General features: G+C 37.4%; 1 protein-coding gene across 2 annotated transcripts; it reads left to right on the forward strand.

The window, feature by feature from the left end:
* Positions 1-845: 845 nt before the first annotated feature.
* On the forward strand, positions 846-15992 carry LOC148426381 (uncharacterized). 2 transcript variants are annotated; one of them, XM_088411960.1, is made up of 28 exons: positions 846-1076; positions 1599-1694; positions 1981-2255; positions 3403-3487; positions 3573-3638; positions 4338-4501; positions 5107-5241; positions 5318-5371; positions 5941-5994; positions 6635-6688; positions 6792-6845; positions 7447-7500; positions 7586-7639; positions 7867-7920; positions 8007-8060; positions 9142-9186; positions 10465-10518; positions 10778-10831; positions 10903-10956; positions 11363-11434; positions 12465-12500; positions 12671-12715; positions 12788-12820; positions 13947-14093; positions 14221-14397; positions 14577-14667; positions 14754-14831; positions 15162-15992. In XM_088411960.1, exons 3-28 carry the CDS (start codon positions 2235-2237, stop codon positions 15359-15361), a joined length of 1989 nt encoding a protein of 662 aa, XP_088268086.1. In that variant the 5' UTR covers positions 846-1076; positions 1599-1694; positions 1981-2234; the 3' UTR covers positions 15362-15992. The 2 variants fall into 2 exon arrangements, with proteins under 2 accessions (XP_088268086.1, XP_088268085.1); XM_088411959.1 differs by having other exon boundaries at positions 846-1694.
* Positions 15993-17166: the final 1174 nt, after the last annotated feature.

Raw genomic sequence — 17166 nt, forward strand, 5'->3', positions numbered from 1 at the left:
TATTGTATTTATTTGTGTATTTTAATTATTCTGTTACCCTTCATAACTTCATTTTTACCAGTTCTTGTTCATGTATGCTTGATCATTTTTACAAGTACACTATACATTTATTTTATGTACTGTTTGTGTATATGATGTTAAATGAAGTCATTATTTAAAAAACGGAAAGAGTAAATGCTTCTATAAAACAACCACACTAGTGACATCTGTTGGTCAGATAGAGTCGTAGCAGCTACAAACGTCAACATTATTTCGTATTTAAATGTAATTCTGAAGTCCTTAAAACCGATACATGCAGTTTTCATTTATATCTGTCCGACCAAGGCTACTGACAAGTCGACAGCTTGTCAGCGGTTTCCAACCTTCTTTTCAGTGATTGTATAATGTATAACCAAAAACTCAGGAAAAAAACTTAGACATGTATATAAATAAACATTTATGAACAAGATGACTGTCAAAGCAACGTGTCCTCCTTTGGAATCATATCATATCATATCATATCATATCATATCATATCATATCATATCATATCATATCATATCATATCATATCATATAAAAAGGAGACATTTAATTTTAAATAAAGTTTTCTAGCCGCATCGTGACGGTGTGGGCCGAACCATTCTGATAAAGGGAATGTCTTGGGTAATTAAATAGAATAGCCTCCAGATTATAAAATAATGTTTATAGTTACAATATATTTCACTGAAATACTCACACCATTTAATAATATAATGTGATGATTTCGACTTTAATGCTACTTTTAAAATAAAATTTACAATCTCACGAATCGTGTAACCCTGTTGGAGGATAAAGAAGCCGAGACTTGGTTGAATGTATGGCGTCTGCTTTCAGTTTACAGCACCAGGACACAACGTCCAATATCAGAACCATTTACGTAGTTTCTGGTGTCTCATTTTTACTCTTGAAGCCTCATGCGTCATCCTTACGTGATCTCGAAGATTTGGCCAAGGCTTTTGAAGCGCTGCTTTGAGTAGTTTGTCTCACTTTGCTGACAGCCTTCCGACTCTCGATATCAAACTTTCAATTTCTACTAGTTTACACGTGAACTGCGAGGTTGTTTATTTCTTTTATATTTCCTCTCATAGTATTTAATAATAATAATTTAAAAAAATGTTATCCTCATTGTTGAAAATAACACCTTCGCGCTATTTTGAACTTTGTCTATACTTAGTTTTTAGTGGGCAGCTGAGTTTAACCGGATGATCTAATTTGTTGGTGCAATTTGTTAGCATAATGTAGGCTAAAATGCCATCAATTATTAGAGTAAAAGGACGTTCGGTTAGCTAGGCTGATTTACCATATCGGCAATTATTATTATTATTTTTTTTTTAATAAAATATTTGTATACTGTAATTCTTCTTGACGAGCCTGTCTTCTTCTTTTTAATATTGGATGTCTTGTAGTGCGTTGCTGCCTCTTGCTGTTAGTGCTGGTACTACATCAGATTACGCCTCGTAATCCAATTGTGTTTGTGTGGGTTGAATCACACGTTTTATAACAAATGTTCATGTATCAACAAAATTAGTAAAAATGATAAACAGTCCTGCTTTTTCTCTGTTCATCTGCGTGGATCAGGCTCAGCCCTTCTCATCTCCTGAATGGCTGGCAGAAATTTTCCAGCTAAAGCCATGGAATGTTGGACTGGCCTGTCACACCAGAGGAGGTTCAAAGGTCACCCTACTTTGATTTTTATTTGACTCACTTGTCTTTTATTGATATTCTTGTCAAAAATAAGATATATGCCAACTCTAATATCATAAATCAAAATGAATAGGTACAGTCGTGCTTGCAAATGGCATTCAGTATTTAAAATTTAACTTTACAAAAAAATAAAGCATTCCCAAAATGTACTAACTGTGTGTTTTTTTTTTTTTTTTAACACACCTGCATGACCTTCAACTGCACACTTTCTGTCTCCTGTGTCCCTCTCTTCTCCCCTTCCAATGCTGGACTCTAGCTCAGGTATTTCTCACCCTGTTGAGAAGAAGACGTATTGGACGAGAGACACCAGCGAGGGTCCCGCCAGCCTCCTGGGAACCTGAGGGCCCCTGCAGAGAGGCAGAGACTCGAGCATCCAGGAGGGCAACCGTCCCGGGTGAATCATGCTGTGAGGAGCTGCTGAGCGAGCCAGCATCGTAGCTGCTTTGTTTTGGTGCTTTGTTCCTGTCCGAGTTGTGGAGTGTTTTCAGAGAACTTTGGCCGTGCAGCACCATGGGAGCCTCCAGTGTCAAGGTGAGCGGGACGGTCCGGCCTTGTGGTAGCCCAGCAGACCTAAAAAAATAGACGTGGACATGGGCAGGGTTAATGGATGTTGGAAAAAAAAAACAAAGGCTATTTTTTTGTTTGTTTTTTTAAATCTAAACAGGTATAATTATTCTTATTATTTAGTATTCTGTGACAACAATTTGCACTGCACATTTTTTGGGTGAAATGGAATTTATGTATTGAGTTTTATCGCATCTAAAAGCAATCAGTCCAATGAAGTAATTTAGTGTGTCCAACTGCAGAAAGTTGTTCATGCCCAAAAATGAGTCCTTTTTTTTCTTTTCAATAGGCTTATTTTGTTTGCTGGGCGGTGTATATTTGAAATAAAATATAGCCTTTTGAAAAATGCACAAAATTACACAAAAAAAGATTGTAATTTATCTCCCTGTCACATATTTCTTTTTACATTGAATTCAAAGCCAGCTGTAGTATATTGTTAAAAGAGCTCCTTTCATCATAAATAATTTAAAAAATATAGATTGGGGGAAAAAAAAAGATCAGTCACCAAGGTGGCCTTGGGGTCCAGTGGGGTCATCTGTGTGTTGATTCCACGTAACACTTCATATGAAAAAGTCTTTGGGTGCTTATATATATATATATATCTTTTTTTTTTCAAAATTAATGAAAAAGATTAAAAATGAACATTTTTTTACCCTTTAACTTAAACCTCCGCACATCAGTTGTAAAATGTTAAATAATAATTAAAAAGAAAAACATTCCTCGAGGAATTATAATGCAGTACAAAACATCAAGTATTGATATTTTCAACATATTAAAGAATACAGTCTTAATATTTAAGTACATCTTTTATTCAACAAAACAAATACTTTAGAGATACTTCTGGAGTAAATAGAGCTCTCTCTAGCATTAAAAGGGAACTTTTACTCAACACTTGAAATGTACTTTTAAACAGTTATCTAAGTAATTATTACACTTCAACCTGATTTGAATATGTTAGTCCGCTTTTCTAAAATGTGCTTTTAGGCTGTTTATTCTGTGCCATTTTGTATTGATATGAAAACTAGCCCCACCCCATTTTGGATGCCATTGCTTGAAATGGACCCCTGTCACTAGTAACGTTTATTATTGACATATTCCCTGCGTTTGTTTCCAGGCGTCCTCACCCTGGACGCTGCTCGTCCTGCTGCTGTGTGTCGTCTGCGCTCTCTGCCAAGAGGATTATTCTGGAGACCACTCGGGTCCGGGCCAATGCATTAGACATCATGTTTTTGGATTGATTTACGACGGATTTCCTAATCTTTTATGTGTGGCTTGAATGTGTAGGCGAGGACCACACCATTGAGGGCTCCATCCTAGACCCCTATGACCACTTGAGGCCCCACCAGCCAGGTTGGTCACATGATTTTTCTATTTTTTTAAAATTTTTTTTACAAGGGCCACGTGTAATATTGAGTCAATTTTTCACTACGGACAGCAGGAGGTGCTGCATTTACAATTGTCCGTAGCTATAACAAACATGGGAGCCTCCAGAGGAGTGCCACCCCCCACGTAATCTCATTTCATGATAACTAGACCTACGATTAAATTTAAAACATACTGTTGGTTGTTAAGAACACATTTATTTGCCAGTTTTTGAGATTTATAATCATTTAATGTATTCCTTTGTAATGAAAAACGCTCTAAATCCTACACATTTTCCCTTTAAGATATGAAAAAGTCAAACATCAAATGTGGCCTGATGATGCAGAAGGTGCATCGATGCAAAGTTACACCCAAAGATTTATTTCCCTCTAAGTGAGGACAAGCCGGACTGAAAATATTTCTTTTAATAACAGGTTATGCTTCGAAAAGCAAGGATTTAATTACATGAATCACAATTTTTGAAACATGATTATTTGATTCAAGTTTTTTTTTTTTTTTTTGGCTGTGTCAAAATGTGATTAGCTCGGATTTTCTCTGGGTTCTGTTAAAGGGTCAAATGTCCAATTTTCAGTTCGGGGTCTGGCGAGGCCTGTTTGCAGGTTCTCTGTATGAAAGGGGCTCAGAATGGCCGCTAATGAGTGAACCTCAAACTGTCATCTCCACCAGAGTCTTCCCATGGTTACGATGAAGACCAGAATCCCGAAGAGGATGACTACGACCCCTATGGGCCTGCCCCCACCCAGGTCACCATGATCACAGAGGACGCCTTCCCCTACGTCACCACCACAGAGTCGCACTACGCCAAGGAAGACAAGCCAGGTCGGAGGAAGGTGGGTGCACATCAAGGCCCTTTCTCCCCCCAAAAAACCCAAAAGCTATTTAGAAAAAAAAATGTTTTTGATTGGATTTTATGAGCTAATTCCACTGCTGCTGTATCAAGTAAACTAGAATTTAACTTATAACTAATTTAACCAAGTGTATCAAAGTGCCGAAAAAAATAAATAAAGAAATTCTTGTTTGAATGCAATTACACTTCACATGACAAAATCAAAGCCTGGGCTCATCCGCTCCTCACAAGCGGGGGCCGCCCCACTATTTGAAAAGCACCTATTTAAAGAAACATTTAAGGAAGAAAATAATGATCAAATTCTGGTCATGGTTTTGCTCATGATTAAAAAATGAAAACTGAAAAATGCCAAGGCTGAAACTGATACAAAGTCCTTACAAAACTTAGTATCACCGATGTTGAAACTTGGTAGGTGAGTAGACATGGTCACTACAAATTATCAGTGGAGAGACATAGTAGACGTGGATCGTAGATCACTTAGTCTATTGACTAGACTAAGTCAATAGACAAAATCTTTAGATCTAGTAAGTAGACTTTAGAAATAATAGAAAACTTCAGAAACAAATAAAAAAAATTCCACCATTCCAGGTCCCCTTCAAACACCAAGGACCTGACACCGGGTCCTCGGAGGAGTCAGACATTGCAGGCCTTGGCGAAGAAGGCCCCACTGAGTGTGACTGTGAACCCGGAGAGCCTGGATTCGCCGGATTCGCCGGACAAAAGGTAGGCATGAGTCAAAAAGCGCTTGATTCTAGAACAACTTATCAGAAGATTTATCAGATCTCTCGCTTCCTGTCAGGGCTTGCGAGGCCTGCAGGGGAAAATGGGAGCGCCAGGACTGCAAGGCAGAGAGGTGATGCCCCGACATCATCAACATACCACCGCTGTCCAATGACAAGCCCCAAATGAAAATTTAAAACAGTGGTGTCCAAACTGTGGCGCTAGTGGCCCGTCAGCCATTTTTCAGCGGCCCGCGGCATTCTAACGGACAAAAAAATTTGAATAACCTGGTTAGACTGAAAGAAAATATGCAATTCATGCATTTTCAAGCTTTTTATAACAAAAATAATAGCAAAACGGTTTCCTCTACACTCACTGTCAATGTTTAATAGTCCTTAAGTAACTTTTTTATTTTTTTTAATATTTGTCAGCTGACAAGAGTTTGCGCTTGTTTTGGTTGTAAATATGGTTTCTGTTCAGTGTAGGACTTCTCCGGGTCATCCTTTCAAAATCTTGAAAATCCTAAATTAGAAAATATAAACAAGCTTGCTTGATTTCAGTGTAAATTAGAGTGAGATCATTTCAAAGTGGCTTTTGCATCCCTCCATAATTCTGTATGTGGCCTCACATGCAAAGGTTTGGACACCTCTGTTTTAAAGGAAGAAAATGGAGTAAAAATACACTTCTGAGTTGTGTTTTTAGGGTTATAAAGGAACAAAAGGAGTTCAAGGCCGAAGAGGAGACGCTGGCCCAGTGGTGAGTAACCTAAAATGGAAATGTAAAGGTCGCGTTGCCATGGCAACCACACTTGGTGAACAGGTGGGAAATACATTCTAGAAAAATAAAAAGATAAATCCTTGAAGTGCAACTCCAGTTCTCGGATTGAAAAATATATCCAGTTTATTTAAAAAAAATGCATCCAAATGTGTTTTTCGTTTTGATGTTTGTAATAAAGCAAACTTAGAAAATCCGGGGAAACATTTTGTTAGACAAAATATAGCCATATTTGTCTGAACGGCCAAAAATCATTTTGATCAGATTTTTTCTCAAGACCCTTTCTACTGTGGCTTAATAGGATCACATAGTGAGGAAAAAAAAATCACTCAATAGCTACTAATGGGCGCAGGCGATGGCAAAATCAACAACTTGAAGTCTATAGTGCATTAAAATTTACCAGGGGGATTGTTGAGGCAAATACAGGACCAGACATGAAAAATGGAAACACCGGATATTAAAAAAAAAAATTTACAACCCTATCAAAATTTTGAGGTGGGACATGGAAGGTACGCTTCATGAAACTATTTTTTTTTAATGTTTTTAAGTACTTCAACATAAACGCAGTTGCCTTTTTACTTATCTATTTTTATTTGTTTGTGTGTTCTAAAATCAATTTTAGGGTGATCCCGGACCAGGAGGCGAAGACGGAGGTTCGGGTTTTTTTGGCGGCATGGTGAGTAAACAGCTCATTTTGATAAAAAAATATGCCCAAGAAATACAGAAAAGATTTCAATAACATTGACAATTGCTTTTTTTTTGTTTTTTTTGTAAACCAGGGAGAACCGGGAATTATAGGAGACCGGGGTGAGCGTGGACAGCCAGGTCTGAAGGTAAAACAATAATTTACATCCGTACTCTCAACCAATCTCCAGCAGAAGTACGGCAACGCAAAACGGACAAATTAAATTCCAGCATTTTGGGTGTCATAGTTTGTCATTGAAGCCACCAACCATGGCTCAGCTTGCAAATGTCACATGACCAAAATCAGAAAAATAGCTGAGCCATAATTGGTGGTTACCTGAGCCCATCGCCACTGTGACGTCATTTTCCATTGACAGGAAGTGGCAAAATGGCCACCCTGAGAGATGGATAAAAACTGGTGGATTTTTCTGCTTTTATTTAGTTTCTTTAAACCCAATATTAATCACAATACCATGTTGAGAGACTAGTGCAGCAACCCAGAACATATTTTGAAAAGTTTTGACTTGATCTCCACTTTAACTCATTCACGCAGTTAAATTCAATTTGGGACTCAATGATAAACATATTCACTGCCGGCCTGGTAAAAATTGATAATTGGTGTTTTTTGCCATCAGTGGTAAAGAATGCGTGAAGGGGCCAAAATGTTGTATAAGCGCGTGATAACGGACACCGTTGTTGTCATAATTTTGACGATTTGGGATTACAAGATTGCCTGTCGCTGTTTTCTAGGGGGACGCTGGCATGGGGGGGCCGCGAGGAGGAGTCGGAGGGATTGGTAACACTGTATGAACACCCAATAAATTAATAAATTAGATTTTTTTTTTTTTAGAAGAGTTCAAATGTGTGTGTGTGTGTGTGTTTTTAATAGGGTTCTCGAGGTGATCCCGGCTCACCAGGATCAAGGGGAGGTAAAGGTCCCAAGGTATCAATCCAGTCCAACCAAAAGGAATATTATAAAAACTCATCTTTTGAAATGTCATCCCACTCTGGCCTTATTTTATATTTTACAAGTTTAGAACTTTTTTAAGAATGAGGCAAACTTCAAATAGCAAAGCTAGCAAATTGAAAAACTACAAATTACTCTTGTGATTACACTTATCATACGTAAATACTGTGTGTCTGTTTTTTAATATATGTATTTTTATGTAGGGGTCCGTGGGTGAAGAGGGCAAGGTGGGAATTGAAGGCCCAGAGGGACGCAAGGTGATTAAAAAGGAAATTCATGAGTTTTCAAGCTCATGTCTGTGGTTGCTCAACCTGTTGCCATTGGTGGTCATCTTGTCCTGCAGGGTCAGATTGGGGCACCCGGATTCCCAGGAGACAATGGCGAAAGAGGCTACAATGTAAGACCGCTCACACAAATTACAGTAGTCATTCAAACAAATGTCGTTATTAAAAAAAAAGACAACACAAAAGAATGGAAGCATAGCAGCACAGGGTTATGTTGTAAGAACATACTGAAACTTGTGTTTCCTGTATTTCTTGTTTTTTTATTTTCGGTTACTTCGGGAAAGCCTTCACACGTGATTTTTTTTTTTAATTGAAATTGTATACATAACAGATGAAATTTCAGGAGAAGTCAAGTAAATATAAATAGACATGGTTAAGCGAAATCCTAAGATAGATAGGGGTACGAAGAATTTTCCTTCCATATAAACAAAAAAAAGCATGTCAGCAATTTGTCACCTCATAACTGATATACAATACTTGTTTTGCACTTTTTAAACCTGATTTTGAGCACAGCAAGTGATTTACAATTATTTTAATCAGTTTTGAATTTGTTCCACAAATGAACGCCTCTTATTGTGACACATCTTTGCTTGATTTGTGTTCTTCTTTTGAGTTTTTGTAGAGACTTCTTCCTCTTGTGCCTCTTAAGTCATTGCAACTGACTCTTACTTCAAACAGCTTGTGGGTATTGTGGCAAAGCAAGCCGTTGTGTAATTTGTACATAATTTGTGCTATATGAAAGGTTGTGTGTAAAATAATGACATCCATGTCAATGCTTTGCAAAACTTTTTGTAAAAATTCAGATATGCTTTGGAAAGGTTTGAAAATGACTTCATCAACAATCTCAAGATACTGTATATGGATATTTAAGGATACAAGGTTATCATCTAGATGTATTATCAAATCCATTTATATTTTTGCTGTAAACGGTTAGAGAACGCGAAGGCGAACATTTAAAATAACCTGCAGTTTAAGGCCATTTAACTGATTGTTTTTGGCTGATGTTTGAAGGGCCATAATTTGCCAATTTAATCAGACAGACGCAAAATATTGTATTACTTGGCAATTATTTTGATACTAAGTATCTGTAAAATAATAAAATGTTTAATAACGGAAGCAATACATATTCAATATCAAATTACTGTATTTGTATTCCATTGTTTCTACATTTCTGTCTGAATATTTCTCCCCTAGGGTTATCCTGGCCAGCCTGGTGGGCGTGGGCGTGGTGGACCAAAGGTATCCCCTGATAACCTGCCTTTATTATTTTTTTGCATGTTATTCATCCGAGCATTGTCCAACCGCCTCAAGTATAATATGCCCACAGCTGACATTCATTCCTGTTAGCTTTCAGTTTGTCAAAGTCAAACAAATGGCTGAACAGGATGAAGAGGTCCGGGACCTTTATGAACAGAACGATTTAATTTATTTATCTGTTTAATTTAATATATATTTATATGTGTATTTGATTTGTAGTTATTAATTTTCGATATAAAGAGAATTTCCGTTCATTTCATGCAATTTAATTTCATTTGGGGATGAACAGGACACCAAAAGGAAGTTATTTTACTTTTCTTTCTTTCTTTTTTTTTTTCAACAAAATATTTACAGTTGACTGACTCTGTTTGCAGGTAATTGGGACAAGACCAGTACACATAGTAAAAATTCGATATACTATTTACTCTGATTGTAAGTTATATACCATGATTTTACCAGTCTGGCCCATGTGAGAATAGATTTTCCTCCATGTAGCCTCTGAGCTAAGATCAGTTTGATACCCTTGGTCTTTAATGGTCTTTGGTTTATTTTAGATTTCTTGAAGAGTCATCATAGATGCTCATATTCAATGTTTATGCAGTATATATATTACACTATATGATATATGCATAACTCAATGATATAAAGTACACTTTTTTTCAGAAGTGTGAGCAAACCGAAAGCAATTTTATCACAAGATCTTTTCTAACCGTCATGTTATCAGCCTATATTTATGTTACTTATTCCTGTCCAACCAGGAAGTCTGCTATTCTCTGTCCGGTTAAGTCACTTGATATTTGAGTCTCATGTGTCAGTGCAGCAATCACTTTCGGTATGAGGGACTCCATATGATAGATACAAATGTACGGAAATAATCAGGAAGGTTTTTACAGGCTCTTAAAAAAATAAGCGTGACCGAAACAAACATAAATCAGATGACATTTTTGCAATATTTATAGTACAAAAGCAAGCCTATTTAAGCGCATGACTGACCTGGTATAAAGTCACGTGCAAAGTGATACCGCACAGGGGATTTTTTTTTTTTTTTCCACACACACAAATGGGTTTTGGACTCTGTGAATGTTTGTTTCAGTTTCATTATGAAACATACCCAACGTGCATTTTTTGTAAAGGAGTAGCCACATTGTTTTATGGAAAATGACTAAGCTTATTTCTCTGTTAGTATTTGGACTTAGTTGTACTTTTCACTCTAGTAACAGACTTTTTATAAAGCTCCCCTAATTATTATCTCTTTGGCAGGGTAGCAAAGGTCTTGGTGGAATCCCAGGCAGCGATGGCGACCCCGGAGAAGATGTCTGTATATAAATTTATGTATATCGCCTTTTGTTCCCCCCTAAAATTGGTTTATGACATGAATTAATTGTTTTGTTTTGGTTTTAATTATTTCATGTGTATCAAATTAAATAACTGGTTAAATGAATGTAAAATTCAAAAATGTATTAGTAAAATACAAGGTAATGTGTTAGTATTCCTTTAGTAAATACATTTTTCCACTTCAGATACAATTTCCACAATCAGCTTGTCATTTCTGTCTTCACGTTATTGTCTTCAGGGTCCCATGGGTGTCCCAGGTTTTATGGGGGAGCCAGGTTCCTTCGGGGCTAAGGTGACACAGATACTTTATAAACCCTCACCGAGTTGACCTAGATGCTGAAGCAATTGTTCTGACTGTTGCAGGGCAGCAAAGGCGAGCGTGGCGTTCGAGGACCTCGCGGCAGAATGGGCTCTGTGGTGAGTGAATTCTGTAGCGCACATTTTTAAGTTTGAATCCGGAGGCCAAATAGGCACATCTGAACAGTTGATGGAATTTATGCATTTCTTTAGACTAGTTAAAGGTCTCATTTTAACTACCTAAAAGCGTACCAATACTTTTGTCCAAACTTTTCTGATTAATTAATGTGGGTGCATTGATACTTTGGAATACTTTTTCAGCACATTTGTGCCGATATTTACAATTCTTCTTCTTCTTTATTATTATTATTTATTTTATTATATTATATTATATTATATTATATTATATTATATTATATTATATTATATTATATTATATTATATTATATTATATTATATTATATTATATTATATTATATTATATTATATTATATTATATTATTATTAATGCTGGTCCTTTTTTTAGGGTCCTGCAGGAGAGCAAGGAGATGCTGGTATACCTGGCAAGCATGGACCAAAGGGTCTCCAGGGGCCCATTGTGAGTACAGAACACTGACAAATACACACTCAACACACTCTTTCAGGATGTCTGTGCTTATAGCACTGTCACTACTAATCTTTATAAAGTCGATTATGCCATCGATTATTCCATTGAAAAATTGAGGAATCCTCTTCATTAAAAAAAAAAAAAATCTACTTGAGTTGAACTTGAGTTGGATTGTTTATGACTACTTATTTTTAGACACCGACAAAATTTGCCAATGCTAATAGTTAGCAATTGTGATTAGCAATACCGTGCTGGATATTAACATATAAGTTCAACAAACGCCTACTACCATTTAATTCACACATGCATAATGTTATATGTACATTACACATGTATGTAATAGTGTCCTTTAAATCATTTACAGACGATGTGCCAACAATAATCCATGAGTTAGCTTGGGAATGGAGCTGCCTGCTTCCTAATATGATGTCAATAACTTCCTGTTCTTCTTCTTGACAAGCAGACTGGGAACATTACATGCATGACTGTCCCCTACTGGTTAAAATTGGAACACCTATAAGCAAGCCACTATAGATTAGATTTCGGATAATACATCCTTAGTGGTTTTTGGGAAGTTATTTCCTTTATTTTTGAAAGTTCCATGTGCTCATTTTGTCTCTAATGAAAGTCCGCTAATTCATTGTTTTTAAGCACGCAAGTAGCATCGGCCGTTTAGCCACTAGGTGGTGCAGCAACACAAGCAATGGAGACGTTTGTTAAGGCGGATTTTAAATCTGTGTTTTTTTCTCAAAGTACTGCTGTGGTATGCTTTTTCCATTTTTCTATAATTGAACATGACTTTCTTTTTGTCACTTTTATTTTTTAAATGATCCCAAACTTGTGATATCCCGTTTTGAGGGGAGTCTTTTTCTCTTGCCCCCTTTGCGACACTGCGTATATTTGTGAGAAAAGTCCGTGTAATTTCAAGGCAGATCCTTTTAGTCGACTTATATCTAAAGTCAACTTACCTCGTTTTACTTTTTTTTTTCTCAGCTCTATGTGCATGTTTTGTGTTCTACAGGGTCCTAAAGGGGAGACCGGACCGGATGGTGAGACGGTAAGACCAGTCGTATAATCAGGTGCTATTTGTGGACTAAGTTCTGATCATTATTAGTTCCTTTAAGTTAATTATTAATAAATGTCAACTTCCTGCAGGAAATTCTGCTCACTTTGCTTCCTTCTCATGATTTCCTCAATCACTGTATTTTCTTTTATCTTCATATGCAGGGTGCCAAGGGTAGAAAAGGGTTAAAAGGTCAAAAAGGACAAAAGGTAAACTGTTTTTCATTACGTTTGACACATTTATGTATCACTCCTAAGTGGCTTTTTTTTGTCTGCTTTCAGGCGGCAATTGGCGATCGTGGAGACAAAGGAGAGGTGTGTTTGACACTGATGTCATAGGAAAACACACACAAAAAAACTGTCATGACACATGGGTTTCCCCTTGTTAATTTTAGCTAAAAAGAAACCAGAGATCAAACATTCTTTTTTTAGACAAACACTTTGAAATCACTGGTATGAGGTTGGAGAAAGTACATCATTACCAGTACTGGCTGTACTACAGGTATATAATTCATCTTAAGCATAAAATGTGTTTGAAAAGGATTTTGATTTCAGTATAAACACAACAGTTTTACCCCAAACTAGAATATTTTTTCAGTTTAGTCATTTTATATTAAATGTCTAGTTCATAAATGTCAAAATCCAGTCCTCAAGGGCCGGTATCCTGCATGTTTACCTGTTTTTTTCACACTAGCACACCTGATTCAAATGATTGGCAAGCTCTGCATGAGCTTGAAAATCATCATATTCATTTGAATCAGGTGTGTTTTATGAGAGAAGGTTGGAAAATATGCAGGCACCGGCCCTCAAGGACTGGAGTTCGACAAATGCAACCACAGAAAAACAATGACCTATATTCTGACTGGTCGGATGACTTGCAACCGTGGTAGTAAAAATAAACTGTGGCAATAGTAAAACTTCAAGGCAGCAGAACACAAGATCATTTAATAAAAGGCCTTTTTTTCTGAGACAACAACATTTCTCCAACCCTTTTTTTTTCATTCTTGTGATGTTGCTCCCCGGTTGAAGAGGCCCTTCCAAACAGTCTCAAAATTTTGAAGAAACTGACACATTTGGCAAATTTTGTCATCTTGCCACTTGTCGCACCAAAATGCCCATTAATATTTTTGCCTTTGAGCAGCATTGTCGTGTATGTCAAATATGACCTACTGATTTGCAGAAATGCCAGGAAACACTACTAAGGAGTGCCATTGAAGATTATTGACGAGCTTGACATTTTTTTTTTTTTAATGGGAATTGGCATGAAGAAGGTTTATTTAAATAATTATGGTCAGTCAAAATGCTTAAAATTGCCTGGCTTTTTTTTAAGGTGGGGATAAAAATACTTAAAGAATAAAGGGACAGAATTATTGCTCATTAATCAAGTTTTTTTTTAATTTTTTTTTTTTTTAAGCACAGAATTGTCTCTTTGTCTTCGCAGCGTGGACCAAAAGGTGCGGTGGGACGGACTGGTGATTCTGGACCCGCCGGTCCGCCCGGCATTCCCGGAACACGAGGATCCCGCGGCCCCCTTGGTGACCCTGGCGCCAAAGGCCAAGCTGGATCTAAAGGAGTGCAAGGTCCCACAGTGAGTCCTCTTTGACATCAAGCATTTCAGAATGTTTGGGGGAAAAAAACAGCAAAAGGATACTTTAGGTTGAAAATGGTGGAAAATAATTTTCACTTACCAAAGCGTGACCAAATGTTGCATTCAGGGTCCCGGGCTTTCGGATGAGCAGGTGCTGCAGCTGTGCCGCGATGTAGTCACGGCTCAGCTTTCACAGTATGCCGCCTCCATCCGGGCCAAGTGCACGCAAGGCTGCCCAGTCAACAACCGAACGCTCATTGGACCCCCAGGAGCCAAAGGACCTCCGGGACCAGTCGGCAATCCCGTAAGATCAGTTTTGATCTCTGTATTTATTGTACAGTATATTTTTCTTGTGATTCTTTAATGTATTTCTTTTTATAACAAATGCATACAAAACAAAAGCATTAAGCATTTTTAAACATTTTTTTAATTACCTTTCTTGCATGTATGATAAATTAACATAAAAATCATTATTTTTACTAGGGCAAAGTGGGAAGAGCCGGATCGAAGGGAGCGCGCGGTGTTCAGGGAGACCGAGGCCTGGAGGGTGAAAAAGGAGCGCAGGGTCAACCAGGTCCACTATCAAGATTCTTTTTTGTTTTTCGATTGTCAAAATTATTTATAATTCTTTTGTTGAAGTTGACTAATTTTTCTGAGCAGGCAATAAGGGTCCTAAGGGAATTCCAGGTGATCCAGGAAAAGGCTTCCCGGGACTTGATGGACCACAAGGGGTCCCTGGTGAGACCATGTTTTAGAGGTTACGACTTTGTAAGGGGAAGCTTGTAGTTTAAGTTACTTTGGTCATTTTCAGTGTTAGCATGGGTGCTAATGCTAACAGCTAGCATAATGTATTAATCGGTTGATTGCTTGCAATTGGCTGGCACTTTTTTTTTTTTAATCGCTAACATAAAAAGAGTTCATTGACCTAGCGTAGCATCTTGATTAATCGTTTGTTTTTCTTCTTTTGCACATTTTGTTAGTTTGCAAAAACATAAGCTAATAAATGAAATCCTTCAAAATTTTTTCTATTATGATTGTTTTTTGTTTTTTTTCTTACTTTTCCCCCAGGCTTTCCAGGTGAGCCTGGTGTAGCCAAAAATGGAATGGAGGGTCCACGTGGTGCCCGCGGGTTCCCGGGTTCAATGGGCATCACCGGTATGGTGGGAATCGCCGGCGTTCCGGGTTTCTGCGAAGCTCGGGACTGCAGCATCCATGCGCCAGTGATGCGCAAAGAGCAGGGTCTGGTTAAGGGACCCCGCAGCTCCTAAAGATTAACAAAGTTGGAGAGTCACTTGGTCGTCATCACCATTTTGCATTATTTAAGCTTGAAGCCGATGAAAACATCAGTGGGCTGAGTACAGACTCGAGGGGCACTCCGCTCCAGGAACACACTGCTGTGTTTCCGTTTTCTTGGTTGGGTAAAGTCTTTTAATCCTTCATTCAGTCCCATTTTTTTGTATTTCGATCTGTAAAAAACAAAACAAAAAAAAAAACAAAAGAATGAGATTTTAATGCCGTTGGGAAGTATTTACATGGCTTCACCGCATCTTCATTTTGTTGTCTTACAGCTTTATTCTAAAATGGAGTAAAAGGGCACACACAACACAACATATCATTGATCTGAAAATCATTTTTACAGAATGTTTGCAAATGTCACAGCCATTGTAAATTGCAGTGTCAAGTATTTTTGATGCCACATGCCTGGTACACTTTGGCCTTTCAAGATTCCATCAGGTTGGGTCTGAAAAATAACAAAATGTGGGTAAAGATGAAGCGCTGTCAATGTTTTCTGGATGAGCGCTAAGTAAATAAAGGATGGCGTGTAAATATGATGTAAAGTATCTCAAAAACATGTACTGTGCTCTGAGTGTTTCAGATAAACTGCTTGATGTTTTGTTTTATCTGTGTCCTGATTGCTTTGTTACAAATTTGCTTTACTTGTTTTTTCCTCAGAAGAAATCACAAGGCAACACACATAATAACCATGTCAGTTCATCCATTACCTGTATCAAATTTAAAATTCAAATTAAATTTTGCGTTGACCCAGACTAGCGACGTTTTAGATGGATTTTAACGGGCTAAATTGTCCCGAATTTCCCAATGGCCACTACATCCCAAATCATTTGCTCGTTGCATGTATTTAAATTGTAATTATATTGCTTGTTAATTATGTGGATTGCAAAACGCGTTAAACCCATCAAGACTTCCATGTGTATTTAAGAGAACATGATTTATGTTCTATCGTTAACCATCAGTACGTGTAATTAAGCTTAACTTTCAGTTACAGTTGCTTGAAGGGACAGATTTAGAACATTTTTCCTTACGGACAGAAGGTGCTGCAGATGCTGCATTTATCATTGTCCGTAGCTATAACTGTTAAGACGTTTCGGATTATAGTTAATGTTTTTGTGTTTGAATTTTTTCACTGTTATTACTATTCAGGTCAGGATATGGTTTTTCCTATGGTAATGTGATCTTCCTAGCAACCAATCACAAGTTGTTTTTCATTCCTCAACCACCAATCAGAACTCTGTTTACACCGGCATAGATTGTTTTGCTCTTTTACTCATCAATCGGCAAGTATCGTTGCGATGGACAGTCATTCTTTCTGCTTTTACACAATTCAATGGATCACCACATTCCTCTCGTTATTATTCCGTGCGTCCACGAGATTGTAAGTACATTTTGAATATGTTGTCCGTTCGTGGTTTGGGATACATGTTTACGTTTGCACTGCTTCACTTTGTCCATTGATGTCTAAGTTGTTCATTTAAGTTTGGTATAGTTGCTAAAGGCAAATATACCGTAATTTGCATATTTCGCATTTACTATATTCACAAGTTAAAGTTTCATCCACAAAATGTGCCTATATGTCTCATATCTGCCGTGTGTGCCCACGAGATTCTTACTCCACGAGGGAGTGACGTCACAGCCCACTCAACTATTCGGTTCCATCAACCTTTCCTACCTAACGCACATTTTGAACAATTGGGTTGAATTCATTATACAACGCCTTCCTATCATTGTACGGTATGTTTGCCTTGGTTGTTTATGTTATTCTAATATAGAGTAA

This window comes from Hippichthys cyanospilos, chromosome 3, assembly GCF_059441005.1.
Source record: "Hippichthys cyanospilos isolate Australia breed blue-spotted pipefish chromosome 3, RoL_Hcya_1.0, whole genome shotgun sequence".
In the NCBI taxonomy this organism is placed as follows: Eukaryota; Metazoa; Chordata; class Actinopteri; order Syngnathiformes; family Syngnathidae; genus Hippichthys; species Hippichthys cyanospilos.